This window comes from Podarcis pityusensis (assembly GCF_964106645.2).
Source record: "Podarcis pityusensis genome assembly, chromosome: 3".
NCBI lineage: Eukaryota > Metazoa > Chordata > Lepidosauria > Squamata > Lacertidae > Podarcis > Podarcis pityusensis.
In genome coordinates, this window is record NC_138026.1 from 56,359,316 (window position 1) to 56,373,530 (window position 14,215).

The 14,215-nt window shown below is 45.6% G+C and overlaps 1 protein-coding gene and 1 long non-coding RNA gene across 2 annotated transcripts in view; one reads left to right on the top strand and one right to left on the bottom strand.

The window, feature by feature from the left end:
• Positions 1-3,037: 3,037 nt before the first annotated feature.
• On the bottom strand, positions 3,038-8,328 carry LOC308473917. Its single transcript, XR_013984398.1, has 3 exons — positions 8,190-8,328; positions 7,014-7,057; positions 3,038-6,881 (listed from the first exon to the last, which is right to left on the bottom strand). It is a non-coding gene; the product is annotated as an uncharacterized lncRNA (long non-coding RNA).
• RNF217 (ring finger protein 217) overlaps positions 7,722-14,215 on the top strand; it is a 48,198-nt gene continuing 41,704 nt past the window's right edge. The window contains exon 1 of the mRNA XM_080999705.1: positions 7,722-8,348. Coding sequence (XP_080855831.1) covers positions 7,737-8,348 — 612 coding nt within the window. The 5' untranslated portion in view covers positions 7,722-7,736. The remainder of the gene's footprint in view (positions 8,349-14,215) is intronic.

Genomic DNA, 14,215 nt, shown 5'->3' on the forward strand with positions numbered 1-14,215 from the left:
TATTAAGTGGTGCTGTATGATCTAAAAAACAAAGAATAGAATTGAAAAATACAACAATGCAACCTGTGCACCAATTTTTAAAAAAACTAGGTTTTTTTTCAAGTTTAGATTTATTTTCCTGGTTGTTACTGCAGAGCCCCCTCCTCCAAAGGGGGGGGGGATGGAGATTATTCCAGTGTATGAAGGGGGAATTAATACAGCCCAAAGACACTTTGTCCCCTCTGTGCCTTCAGTTGCTCCTTGATGAAAGCTGTAACAAGGGTCACAATGATGCTTCGGAAGCCTGAGGCAGAGCTGAGAATATTGGGTTTTAAAGTTGTAAGGTATTTTTTTTTCCAGTGCTTGAAAAATTTCAACATAACACTTCTATCTTGAGTTGTTGTTGTCAGAAACAGTAGAAATTGCAATATCTGGCAAACTTTCTGGAGAATATGTCATTTGTCAGCCGGATTTGGGTCAGAGATGGGCGAGGATAAAGGGAAACACACACAGAAGCTAACCAACACTGTGGCTATAAATAAAGTCTAGATAACAAGAGAGACTTTTGGATAAGGGAAGTTTCACCAAGCTGGTTGACTAGAAATCAGATTATGCAAGTGAATGCAGGGCCATGATTTCTCATAAAGAGAGAAATGTTTTGTCCCTATAATGGTCTATTATTGATACCTGACATTTATCTTATCTATCTAATATAAAAACAAAATACTCTGAAAAACATTTTTCACTCTGAAACAACATCTGGCTCTTTTGGCAGGCTGTGTAAGGCTAAGCAGCTTAAATCTGGGAGGGAAAATGTTTCTCTAATAATCCGCTTATTTGCAAGTGGCCTAAAGAACCAGACAAATGCTGGCCTTATTGATTAACCTGTCTGATTTTAATTATTTATATTGCTTTTCGCAGACCCAATTGCATTTTTAGTGATGTGATAAAACTGCATCTCTCATCAACTACCCATACATTTCAATTTTAAACAAATACTGTAGTTGTAAACACGTTTGAGACAGACTGCAAAAATCCCACTAAAATCTCTGGGGATTTAAGTAGCCTAACTGTATGCAGGGCTGTGGTAAATATATTTTACAGGTGCTCTTAATCAAAACCAGTGTTTGGCAACCCCAAATGTTTTCCCAGGATCCGAAGATCAGGATCACGCTTACCCTCCTGGGTTGGGTGGTTTAGACTAGCCAGTAAACCAGAGGTCGGCAAACTAAGGCCCAGGGCCGGATCAGGCCCAACTGCCTTCAGGATCCAGCCCGCGGACTGTCAGTGGATCGGCGTGGGGATTCTGTTCGTTCGGGCTGCACCATTTCCCCTACACACACACACACACACACATACACACACACACACACACACACACACACACACACCGTGGCAACACCTCCTCCCTCCCTTCCTCCCTGCTTCTCACCGCCCTGCCTAGAGGAGGAAGGGGGCTGGGCTGAGCTGGCTGAGCACAATTTTAAACAGCCCCTCTCTGGAGCCAGCCCTTTCATGCCACTCATCTTCCTCCTCCCCCCCCCCCGCCCTGGTGCTCCTGTGGGCCAGAGAGCAGAGTGGACGAGCTCCCTCTGCCTACCCACAAGAAGCAGTGGCAGCAGTGGTGGCGGCAGCCCCTGGGAAGGTAAATGCAGCAGCTGCGGCTGGGGGTGGGGAGAAGGACTACTTGCCCCACTCGCCTCTTCTTTCAGCTCCACCCCCCCCCCAGTGCCGCTTCTCCAGCCCACCACAAGGTCTGAGGGACAGTGGACCGGCCTGCGGCTAAAAAAAATTTCCGACCCCTGCAGTAAACCATTCAGGTTCAAGCATAGCTCAGTTGGTTAGGGCATTATAATGCTAAGGTTGCAGGTTCAATCCCTGTATGGGACAGTTGCATATTCCTGCATTGTAGGGCATTGGACTAGATTATCCTAAGGCTTCCTTCCAGCTCCACAATTCTATGATTCTAAATCCTATGGTGGGAGGGGGAACAGGAGGTCCATTTGGCTCATAGTCCCAACATTTAGCCACTTGATTTTTTGTGTGTGTGTTTAGAAAGTTTTGCAACTTCTTTTTATGCACATCAGGCTGAAATGTGACACACATTATCGGCACTTTTAAGCAAATAAAAGATGTTCTTTGGTTAAAAAGAAAAAAAATGTTTGTTGATCATTAGCCATATTAAAGAGTTAAAATGTTAATAGCTTGGTATAAGGCCCAGCCCCTTCCACTCTGAGTGGCTGTGAAGTAAACCCCTTCCATTCTCTTTGGCAGGAACTCCATGCTGAAGTAGTCTGTGGATGAAGAGGGTGCCCTGGCGTCAAAAGCAGGCCTATCCACCACTTGCTTTTAATATTATTATTATTATTATTATTATTATTATTATTATTATTATTAATATTTAATGGAATTTATATACCAAACTATACCTGGAGGTCTCAGGGTGGTTCACAAAAAAGATCACAGTATATAAAATAAAAAACTGGAAGAGTGTGCAGCTTTCCTTCTCCCCTCTGCTTATTGTGATCTGCTGCTTCAGCTAGGGGGGCTTTGGAGAAGGGGAGGGGGAAGAAAAAGAGGGGCAGCTTTGTCATCATCTCCTGTCCCAAGCCTATCCTTGGGTACTTGAGTACATATTGCCCTGGTGGATCATAAGAGCAGACCTGCTGAATCACACCAAGGCTCATCTCCATCCAACATCCTGTGGCCAACTAGATGACTATGGGAAGCCTACGAGCAGGACCTAAATACAGTGGTACCTCGGGTTACATACGCTTCAGGTTACAGACTCCGCTAACCCAGAAATAGTGCTTCAGGTTAAGAACTTTGCTTCAGGATGAGAACAAAAATTGTGCTCCAGCAGTGCAGTGGCAGCGGGAGGCCCCATTAGCTAAAGTGGTGGTTCAGGTTAAGAACAGTTTCAGGTTAAGAACAGACCTCCGGAATGAATTAAGTACTTAACCCGAGGTACCACTGTACAACAACACTTTCCACACTTGTGAAACAGCTGGCATTCAAGAAAGTAGAGGCAGAACACAGCCATCATGGCCAGCAGCCATAGATCATAAAGTGTTATATTTTATAGTAGGATCATAAATGGATAGCATCTTAACATACCAAAGTAGTAGGGCCTTCCATACTCAGTCTACATCCGTAACAGAATGCTGAAGTGCAGTTCATACATAATTAACTTGCATCTGTTATACATTTGAATTTCACAAGTAATTCACAAGCGTTCTGTATTGCCAAGTATGTACCATTGGGGCTCTATCCATAATTTGCTCTGTTAATTGACATAAATTCCCCATCTATATGGCCATATGCACAGAATACTTGATAATGAAAGAGTGGTTTCTTCATCGATGGGCGATATATAATAACAAATTTCCTAGAGAGTGATGCCTGCATAAAACTGCCAACCTTTTTAGGTAGTTTATCAGTAGTCTGACAACTGCAGAATTTAAGAGAGCAAAGCTGCTGCCTGCAACCCTTGCTACATCCTAATGCCAGGGACAGCTGTGCATGCCAAAATTCCTGCATGTTGGGGACACAGAAGAGAGACCAGATAAAAAGCTGGCAACCCCTACAGTTAGAGTTTGTCCATATTTGAGCATTATTTAGCTGTTAATTCACCCCACCACATTCAAATTAGATAGGATACTCCATTCCACACACAACATAGTTTCCCATTTCTCATTTTCAACTGGCTGGCAACACTCTTGAGGCTACTGAGCATAATCAGTTCTCATTTGGCCATGCAGTTTTTGTTTGCTTGTCCCCTTACAGCACAGGTGGGAATCTTACAGCCCTATAAGACGCGCCAGACCACAAGACACACCTAGTTTTTGGAGGAGGAAAACAAGAAAAAAATATTCTGAATCTCAGAAGCCAGAACAGCAAGAGGGATCGCTGTGCAGTGAAAGCAGCAATCCCTCTTGCTGTTCTGGCTTCTGGGATAGCTGCACAGCCTGAATTCGCTCCATAAGACGCACACACATTTCCCCTTACTTTTTAGGAGGGAAAAAGTGAGTCTTATAGAGCAAAAAATATGGTAGTTTTTTGCTTAATTCTGGTGGCTCTTGATAGCAAGAAGGGGGAAATGGGGGGGGGGCAGACAGACACAGGGAAAGGAAAACATGCACCCTACCCCTGACTTAAGGGTGTTGTTTAATTGTTATTTTGTGTCCCAAACCTCTCACTTCTTCATGTCCTCTATGCTCACCTGTGCTTCCACCTTTTCCCCTTGCCAATTCACACTCCATTTTCTGCTTTCTTCCTTCTCCTTCCTTTTTTTCTCTTCTTCCACCAAGCAACACATGCATTTCCTCTCATTTGGTTCAAATCTGGCTCATGCTCTGGAAAGGTGGCTTCATTCATCAAAACTTCCAAATCTGCTCTTCACCCCCCCTACTCCTACCCCTTTTCTTCTGTGTAGTCACACACACATCCACAGTCTTGTTGTTTTCTTGTCTCGAAGAGTTTTTGCTCCTCAAGAGTTGACCTTGTCAATTTTGTTTGTTTTGGTTTTTTTGCTTCTGCAGACATCATGTTTCGCTCGAGCATGGCACAATACTTTCCTCCTCTTCTTCATGGCAGCTTAGGCTACCTAATGATTGGCAAACATCCCCACATTTTGCTGCTGCTTGGAACAATTGGTATAGCCATTACCACCAGCTACTGGAAAAATGAAGGGGAGGAGAAGGCAAAGGTGCTGCACAGATGGCATCATTTCGCTCAATGAATTTCAAATTAAAATGTGCCTTAGGGGCAAGGTATATGTACAACTGAATAAAATTCATCTCTTGAAAAATTATGGTAAACATAGAAATGAATACATATATAGAATACCACATCATATGCTAGCTATTCTCTGTATTACTTGGGAAGGAATCGCAGATCAGTGCTGGAGCATATGCTTTATATGCATAAAGTCCTAGGCTCCGTCCAGGTCAAAGGTGGTTGAGCAGCAGGGTTGGGGCAGACCTCCACTTGAGACTTTGGAACATTGCTGCCTGCCAAAGGAGATATAAATGTTACCTGAAAACATAACTTGCAGTTATGAGTTGGTGCTGTGCTGTCTGACAACAAGCAAGGTGGATGGGTTCATCTATTATAGAGGCTCCTACACTCTGGTGGACCACCTGTGGTCCACAAGCTTCCTTCAGGTGATCCGTGGTGTGTCTGTAGGTTTGTGCTTGAAGACGGCAGACAGCATATCCCTTGCATTAATGCTCATATGGATTTTAACTGTATTTTAATTGCTTCTTCTATTTCTTCTATTGCATTTTATTATTCTGAGTTACAAAGATGTCTACAAATGATACCTGAAGGAGGTTGGCAACATCAACCCCGCCAGGAGGGAATCCCTTGCAGATGACCACAGTGTCTGGAGACAGACAGTCATGTATCCAGAGGAGGAATGACTGCTGGGAGGAACGCAGAGAGAATAAACATCATAGTGCATCTGCAGCAGCACAACTGGATGCCCTCATCTGCCCCAGCTGCAACAAAACATGTCTCTCCCACATTAGTCTCTACAACCACCGCAGGCACTGTAATTCAACAGTTTGACTTCACTCCCAATGGCACACTCCTCCATTGTCTCCCAAGACAGAAGGGTACCAATAATTTTGTTACAGTTTGAATTCTATTGAATACAAGTTGTAAGAGAATAAATGCAATTTATAAGAAATAATATGCCTGTTGTCTTTGTCCATGGAGTTTTCTTGGCAGGGATACTGGAGTGGCTTGCCGGTTCCTCCTCCATGCTTTTGAATTATGGTGCTGGAGGAGACTCTTGAGAGTCCCATGGACTGCAAGAAGATCGAACCCCTCCATTCTGAAGGAAATCAGCCCTGAGTGCTCACTGGAAGGACAGATCGTGAAGCTGAGGCTCCAATACTTTGGCCACCTCATGAGAAGAGAAGACTCCCTGGAAAAGACCCTGATGTTGGGAAAGATGGAGGGCACAAGGAGAAGGGGACGACAGAGGATGAGATGGTTGGACAGTGTTCTCAAAGCTACCAGCACGAGTTTGACCAAACTGTGGGAGGCAGTGGAGGACAGAAGTGCCTGGCGTGCTCTGGTCCATGGGGTCACGAAGAGTCGGACACGACCAAACAACAACAAAACATAAGAAATAAAATAAGCAAAAAAACCCCTAATGATCCTACTGCATCTAGCACAGTGCATTACACTTGTTCATGGAGGAGAGGGCTATTAGCAGCTATTAACCATTATGGCTATGCTCTACCTCCACAATTGGAGACAGCAATATTTCCAAATGCCAGTTGCTGGAAACCAAGGGAGGAGAGTGTGCTCTTGTGCTCGTGTTCTATTCGCTGGTTTCCCATAGGCAACTGGTTAACTACTGTGAGAACAGGATGCTAGACTAGATGGGCCATTGGTCTGATCCAACATTATGTTCTCATTTACAATAGCCAGAAAAATCATTAAGTGGTCCACCAGGCCCCTTGTAATTTTCAAGTGGCCAGTATGGGAAACGTTTGGGAACCACTGATCTATTATTTAATCAATGTCCAAATTCTTCACCCATCTATATATTGCCATTGTCCAGCAATGTGGCTTGGGAATGCTTTACATTTGAAGGGTGGGATACAAAGATATAAATATTAAAAATCAATTAACCAATAACATGAATTGGTTGCAACTTAAAATGAGCTCTCTTACGAGTTTTGCTTTTTCTGATAAGCAAACACAACAGTGTGGTACTTGTCTGTGCACACACAAAGGAAATCAATTGTATTTCTGAAGAATGTCAGGGGGGAGCATTATTGCTGTCACCTGTGGGGAACCTGTCATCAGTCCCAGATACCATGGCCAATGGTCAGGGGTGATAGGAGTTGTAGTCCAGCAACATCTGGAGGCTCCCGAGCCATGATCTTTGTGATGGGGGTTGTAAGTAAAGAAGAAAAGGAAGAAGAGAAGTGAATGAACTAATTTGTCCCCCATACACACACCTATTGTTTTTAAACGTACATCAGCTCTAGAATTAAGAGGATGATATAACTTACAAATATCACAGCTCGGATTTCAGATTCATGCTCTAGTTAGAAATCTGTGAAAGGAAGACGCTAACAGTTATTTCAGATTTACGAAATGAGTAACTGGGCGTGACCTTGGGTGTGCGAGAAGGGACATTAAGGCTTTAATCCTAAACAAAGTAAGTTCAGATCGAACCCCTCTGAACTCCCATAACTATGCACAGATCAGATTACGCATTACGCGTCAAGGAGAAGGGGAGACACCCTATGTTAATTTTTTAAAAATAAAAATCGTAACGCTTTAGAAGAAAGTGGGGGGTGGGGAATCTATATGAGAGCTATAATTATCATAAAATGTAATAATAATATAAAGGGCGGGCGGGGGGAAGCTCGTCGGTGGGAGAGGGCGGTGCGCGCGTGCCGGAGGCGCTAGGTAGCGCCGAGAGGTGTGCGCGGCTCCGGGAGGGGCTGGTCCTCCTCTTTGAACTCGGCTCGCCTGGCAGGATGAGGCGGTCCCTGTCGGGGCGGCGGGCCCTACGTGCGCGGGGCTGGCGAGGCGGCGAGCGGGCGCTCCCTTAGCTGGCTCCGGCGGGCGCAGGAGGGATCCCCGCGGGGGGACGGAGCCAGGTGGCGGCGGCGGCGGCGGCGGCGGCGCTGTACGCCGTGCGGATCCGGCTGGGGCGCCACACGTCCGGGGAGGCGGCTGGATGGGAAGCGGCGGCCGCGGCGGCGAGGGCGGCGGCGGCGGCGGGCATGGGGGAGCAGCTGAGCACGGCCAGCGCCCCGCGGGAGTCAGCCGCCGCCACAGCCAGCGCCCCCGGGCCGCCTCTCTCGGCCGCGGGGAGCGGGAGGGCAGCGGCGCCCCGTCCAGAGAGCGACCCGGGGCCGCCGCCGCCGCCGCCGCCGCCTCCTGCTGAACCGCTGGGCCGGGAGGCGGAGGCGGAGGACGGTAGCGCCGTCGCTCGCCTGGAGGAGGGCTCCGGCTCGGAAGCGGGAAGCAGCCCCAGCCGCCGGCTTCCTCTGAGGCCCGTCTACTGCACCGTCTACTGCGTGGAGAGCGACCGGCGGCCCAGCGCCCCGCCGGCGTCTCCGCGCCCAGGAGGGGACCCTGGCCCCGGCCTCTCGCCGCCGCCGCCGCCGCCTTCTCTGCCCGGAGGAGGAGGAGGAAAGGGCGGCGGGGACGGCAGCCTCGAGGTGGACTTGTACCTGCTGCCCGAGCCGTTCTCCGGGCTCATCTCCGGGGACTTCGGGCCCTTGCTGGTGCTGACTTGCCGCGTGTGTCTGGAGGAGAAGCCCCTCAAGCCCTTGCCCTGCTGCAAGAAGCCCGTCTGCGAGGAGTGCCTCAAGTTCTATCTCAGCTCGCAAGTAAGCATGGCGCGCTCCCACCTCGCCCGCTTTCTGCCGTGGCTCTGCCTTTCCCCCCTCAGCTCCTTTCGCCTGCAGGCCTGCGGTCTTCCCGCCTTGCTCCAAGGATACTAGGTCAACGCCACTGTTCTCCTGCCGTTGCAACTTCCAAGGTTATGCCCTAGTCTGGCCTCTCCCACCTCAGATCAGAAGCGAGTGAGCTCAGCTCTAGAACAGCTGTTAGGGCTCTGAACATGTGCAGAGTGCCTTTCCTAAGCCTTGCCTGCTTGCCATTCCCCACACTCGTCTGGAGTGGGGGGTGGGGGTACAAGGCCGCCAAGAAGCAAGTTGCCACTTCCAGGATTGTGTGAATGGCTTTTCCCATGGAGGCTGCAATGCTTAACCCCACACTCGCCCAGGAACCCAGCCCATTGAGTAGGTCTCATGAGTAGACATGGCTAAGATGGTGCTGTAAATCACTATTGTGATTTGTTGTTGGGGGTGGGGGGGTAAATCTTCTGCTCCTTTCCCATATGTCAGTGTTTGGCCTGTTCAGTTGTGAGGACAAACCCATCTCCATTTCCCTGTAAGGAGGAAAAAGCCATCCACTGTGTAGGTTTGTTCCCTTCACCCACCCCAGGAGATACAAACACAATAGCCTGGCCTCAGATCCTAATGTCTCCTTTGTGGGGGAGTGTGTTGATTTAATATCAGCTGATTCCTTATCGCTGAGGAAGGTCATATGGACCATTGAAGGCAGTACAAAGACTAGATAATGCATCTGTTATTCAGGAGGTTAACTGCCTTCTGTCTATTGCGACTTTACTCACTGCTATAGGAAATCTTAGCTGGCGTTTGTGTTTTTGTACATGAACACAAGCTCTGTACATATTTCCATGCCAGAGCTGCTGCTTGCATTTCTGTTTCTGCAAAAAACCAATACAAGAAGACATGGATTACCATACTGATCATTAAGGGGGGGGGGATTAAAAATCACAGTAGGGTAATACCTTACTAAGATCAACTGCAATTCTATAAAGTAATGAGATGTATTTCAAAAAGAACAGCTGTTTCCAATATGCTGTTGATCATTTTTATGTTAGTCATACAGAATGTTTAATGAATGGAGTGAATTTGGAGTCTTCATCTTGTCTATACTGATAAACCACCAATGTGGTGTGGTGTGTGTGGTTAGAGTGTTTTCGTAATTTTCAGTGGGTCTTCTCTGACTAGAATAGAATTAGTTGAGCAGCATCCATAGGAAATTCCCATGCTCAGTTCTAGGGCTAAATTATTTCTGTTTGAACCCCACCCCTTTGAGCTTGATCTTGTGATTTTTCAGCTTCATAACAAATTCAGGTCTTTCAAGACTGTCGGAATGTGGACTTGCTGATAGTGTCTACTGATATGTGCACTTCCTCATTGTGTTGTATAAAATTTCCCAGTCCTTGCAGGGATTTCACCCTTTCTAAGTGTCACAGAGGCAAAGGTAAAACTTAGAGAGGCCTGTACAGCTTTGAGAGACTTGTGTCACTTTTCCAAGTATTTAATCAGAAGGAAGGAGTACTTTTATCTAGAGTTGTTTTTTTTTTTTTAATCCAACTCTGCATCTGTCTTCCTGTTTAAAATGACAGGTTCTCAACAGATTTGTTAAATGTGTTGCTGCAACTTCTTAGTGGTATTTCTGACTGATGACAGCAAAACAAAAGGCGCAAGTGATCACATACCTATATAAGCAAGCTGGTTATTTAATTGTAAGGTACTGGTATTTAATTTGTTCAAGTTGTATGTCATAAGCAATAATAGTGCTGAGTATTGCAATTTCAGAAGTACTTCATATTTGATCTTTCAATAATCCCGGCCTGCAATGATGATGTGTTAGATCAGCGTTGCACTGCACACCACTTGCAACTTTGAGTGTTCCATGCTTTATTTGTCCAAGAGAGGGCACAGTATAAATAGTCTGTTCTCTGGGTATTTGTGGCAATTTTTAGAGGAAGCATCAAGGTGAGGGAGGAAGAGTCTGCATACATGGCTAGGAAGCTGATTCTATCTTTCAAAGCCCATCTTCAAGAAACCATCAAATGAAAGAAAGAGTAGGAAGTGCTCTCCCAGGCTCTCTGGAGCATCACTTTTCTTGTTCCCACAGCCCTCCATGTGTTGGGAGCTGAACCTCTGAAGTGGGGAGCCTTTTCTACACCTGAAGAGGGTTTAAGCAACTTGTCCAAAGGAACTTATTTGAAGGGGAAAGTAGTGTTGTTGTTTTTTAAAAACACACCCCACAAACCTGTTTTTTTCTTCTACAAAGTTTCACATCTGTACCTGTACATGGTGCCAGGGAGGATAGGCAGTGATGTTTTAGTTAAATTTAAATTTAGCAGTATAGACCCAGGGCCCAGCAAAACTCTTTCTGCTGTTATAAGACTTTTCCAGGATTGAAAGTTCTGAATCTTCAACTTTATGCCTCTGTCTAAAATGGGTGTAATTATTTTTTTTACCTGATCCACAGTTCATTTCTTCCAAATAACCAAAATGGAAAACCAAAATACCTCTTTGTTTCGATTCCTTGTTTAATTGTGGACAGGTCGTTTCCCCTTCCCACCTTTACTGAGGAAGGAGGAACTTAACTGAACAGAATGGGAACTTCTCCTTGATTTCTGTTTTTCACTGCTTTAGAAACATTTTCTTTTCAGAGGGTCTGGTAGAAGTCAGCATCAGTGTGTGTGCATAAAACAAAATGCTGATTACAGCCAAACATCTTTTTCCCAGTGTAAGGCTCAAAGTGAGTAAGGAATCCTTTATAGCCCAAGGACCACATATTCTAATGGGAAACCTTCCATGGACCACATACCAGTGGCAGGTGGGGTCAGAGGCAAAGGTGGGCATAGATTTGATGATTTCCTTTGTACTGGAGGCCACATTTCAGCCATGCAAAAGATGAGAGTCTCTGCATGCACACACACATCTCCATCCAGACAAGCTAGAAGTCACAGTTCATGGACATGTGTCAGGCAGGCAGAAGCTCTTGAGACACAGAGCAGTCCTGGTAAAGAAGTGTGGCCTGGAAATAGATGTGGTCTAGTGAGAATCCCAAGAGCCAGATAGAAAGGCCTGACAGACCACATTTGTTCCCTCATCCCAAGGTTCTTCACCTCTGCTCTAATGAATCAGTTTGCATCTCATTCCCCAGATGCATGGAAATGAACTGAATGGTATTTCAGATGTTTGACCTGCTGGAGAACTTATGTACTGTACTCTGTGGACTGGTGCTGGCAAGCAGGACTGATGTATGGAGGTCAAAGTGACCCACATCAGCACAGAATCTTTTGCACAGCTAAGTCCATAGGTCCAAGTCTTGCAAAGACTTGAGCAAATATTTAGCTGAGAATATGCTGTGCATCTAAATGAAGGCAGGGGCGGGGGTAGTTGGTTGGAAAGGTGAGTATTTGTTAAGAGCACCTGCTTCACTTTTCATAAACCCTATTTCGGTTAGTGTTATTCCATAGAATATGGCATGTGCTTTGTGTGGCTGGTGAAAGACAGGAGTAATATCACTTTACGAAATGAGATGAGCTTGCAGGAATGAAACAACTGGGTGCTCTTTCGATTCATACCAAAAGCACAGAATTGTGGCAGCTTCACTACACAACCATGTGCTCACTAAGCAGAATCGCTTGGTGAGGAAGCAGGGAAAATATTCTGCATGATATCATTCTATAAGTGTCATACTTGAAAACATGTGTTGGTCATGTGCTGGCTTGAAGCAGGTGGTAGGAAAAGACTGGTTGTTCAGGCCAGGAATGGCAAAGGGATTGTTTTTACAGTGCTAGTAAAGGACTAGTACATTCTGGGGACTTGAAAATTAGAAACTGTTCATTTGTTTACTGTAGAGCTTGGCACATCATCACCAAGATATAAAGTTTGAATAAGGATAAATGCCTGGTATTCCTCATGGAGGGAGCATACTTGGATTCACTCTAGCCCTTTTTGGATGTTCTGTAGTTTCATTTAGTAAACACACAAGGGGGAAGTGAGATAAGCATGCTAGCTCCACCTATTTGTTCTTGTCACCTTCCAACTCCCTGAGGCTGTCTGAAGTTGGGAGCCTTATGTACTCAGGCAGGCTCTCTGTATATTTTAGAACCTTAGAAATTCAGGACTCTGAGTACAGGAGGCTCCCAGCTTCAGACTGTCACCATTAAACGCATAGAATCAGGGCCAGCTCTACCATGAGTCAGAGTGAGGCAACCACCTCGGGTGGCAAATGCAGAAGAGCAAGGAGTGGACAGAGATGGGTGTGCCATATGATCTGCTCTGCACCCCACAATTGCAGCCTTTGAGTGCAGTGGAGGTCTCACCGCCAGTGTCAAAGTAAGATTTGCCAGCCAATCTGGTCAGCTTTCAGTTGCAAAATAGGGGAGTACAGTATTGTCCTTCCCCTGAGGCAGCAAAATGTATTTGGTGGGCCCTGCATGAGGGCCCATGAAATGTTGATGAGGTAGATGGAACTAGCATGCTCATGCCCACTGCCTGCCATTGTGTGGTCACCACACACAGTTACAGCATGCCTCAGAGAGGGGGATTGTGTGCCAGCCCCTTCCTTTACATTCTGCCTCTCAGGCCTAAATAGCTTGCATAAAGTTAACACATGTGTTCAAGATCCAAATCAGGAGTGACATTTACAGCAATTTGAAATGGCAAGGTAATGTTTAAGGGACAGGGAGAGAGCGGTTGCACAATAAAAAGTGGATCCGAGTACTATGATAAATTGTTTCAAACCAAATTTTAATTGACTGTTAAGGTCATTTAAAAGTTGCTTTTAAAATTCATTTTTAGGGATTTTTTTTAATGTTTGATGTTTTATTGTGTTTTCAGTATTCTGCTGGGAGTTGCCCAGAGTGGGTGGGGTATAAATAAATAAATAAATATTATTATAAGTTAAATGTCTTTTAATTTCGTGTTGAGATTTAAAAACAACCAGCCACATAGGTATTTGTGCCTAATGCTTTATTTTATATAAATGGTGTTATTTATACCAAGGTTATTCTTTAGTATGGACTACTGAGATAGAATAGGTGTATTTTTAGTCACTTATAAGGCTTCACAGTTGCTTGAAAAACAGTCATGTTTGTGCCACTCAAGTTCAGCACTGGAAGAAAGAAGGAAAGCTTCTGGCAGGACTGAAAAACGTAGTTGTAAGCTTATTGAATCAAGATCACAAATGCAGTTATTAAGACTAGAAACTTCATGGATGTATGTATAGAATGAATTGATGGGCAAACAAACAGGATTTCTGTGTTCTGTTTAGTTTCATATCCCAGAATGTACAACTCTCTTAAATTTATACCCTCGCTCTCTGTAGTTTGAACACAAGCAGGAATTTGTGAGTTGGTCCTTGGGCCATCAGAACACTACCTAACCCAGGGGTAGGCAACCTAAGGCCCGGGGGCCGGATGTGGCCCAATCGCCTTCTCAATCCGGCCTGTGGACAGTCCAGGAATCAGCGTGTTTTTACATGAGTAGAATGTGTCCTTTTATTTAAAATGCATCTCTGGGTTATTTGTGGCACAAAGGAATTCGTTCATCCCCCCCCCCCCCAATATATATATATATATATATATATATATATACACACACACACACACACACACTCCGGCCCACCACATGGTCTGAGGGATGGTGGACCGGCCCACGGCTGAAAAAGGTTGCTGACCCCTGGCCTAATCAGTGCATGGTTAGTAGCTCCCTTCAGATGGATGCTGATCACACAGTGACTGGGGAGTGTGGCTGGTGCAGGCAGCAGCAATGCGGGAGTGGGACTTGCCTATGTATTACTGATTGCCCCTTTCCACATTCAGACAATGCCTGAGGGAAGCTGCTTTCGCTCT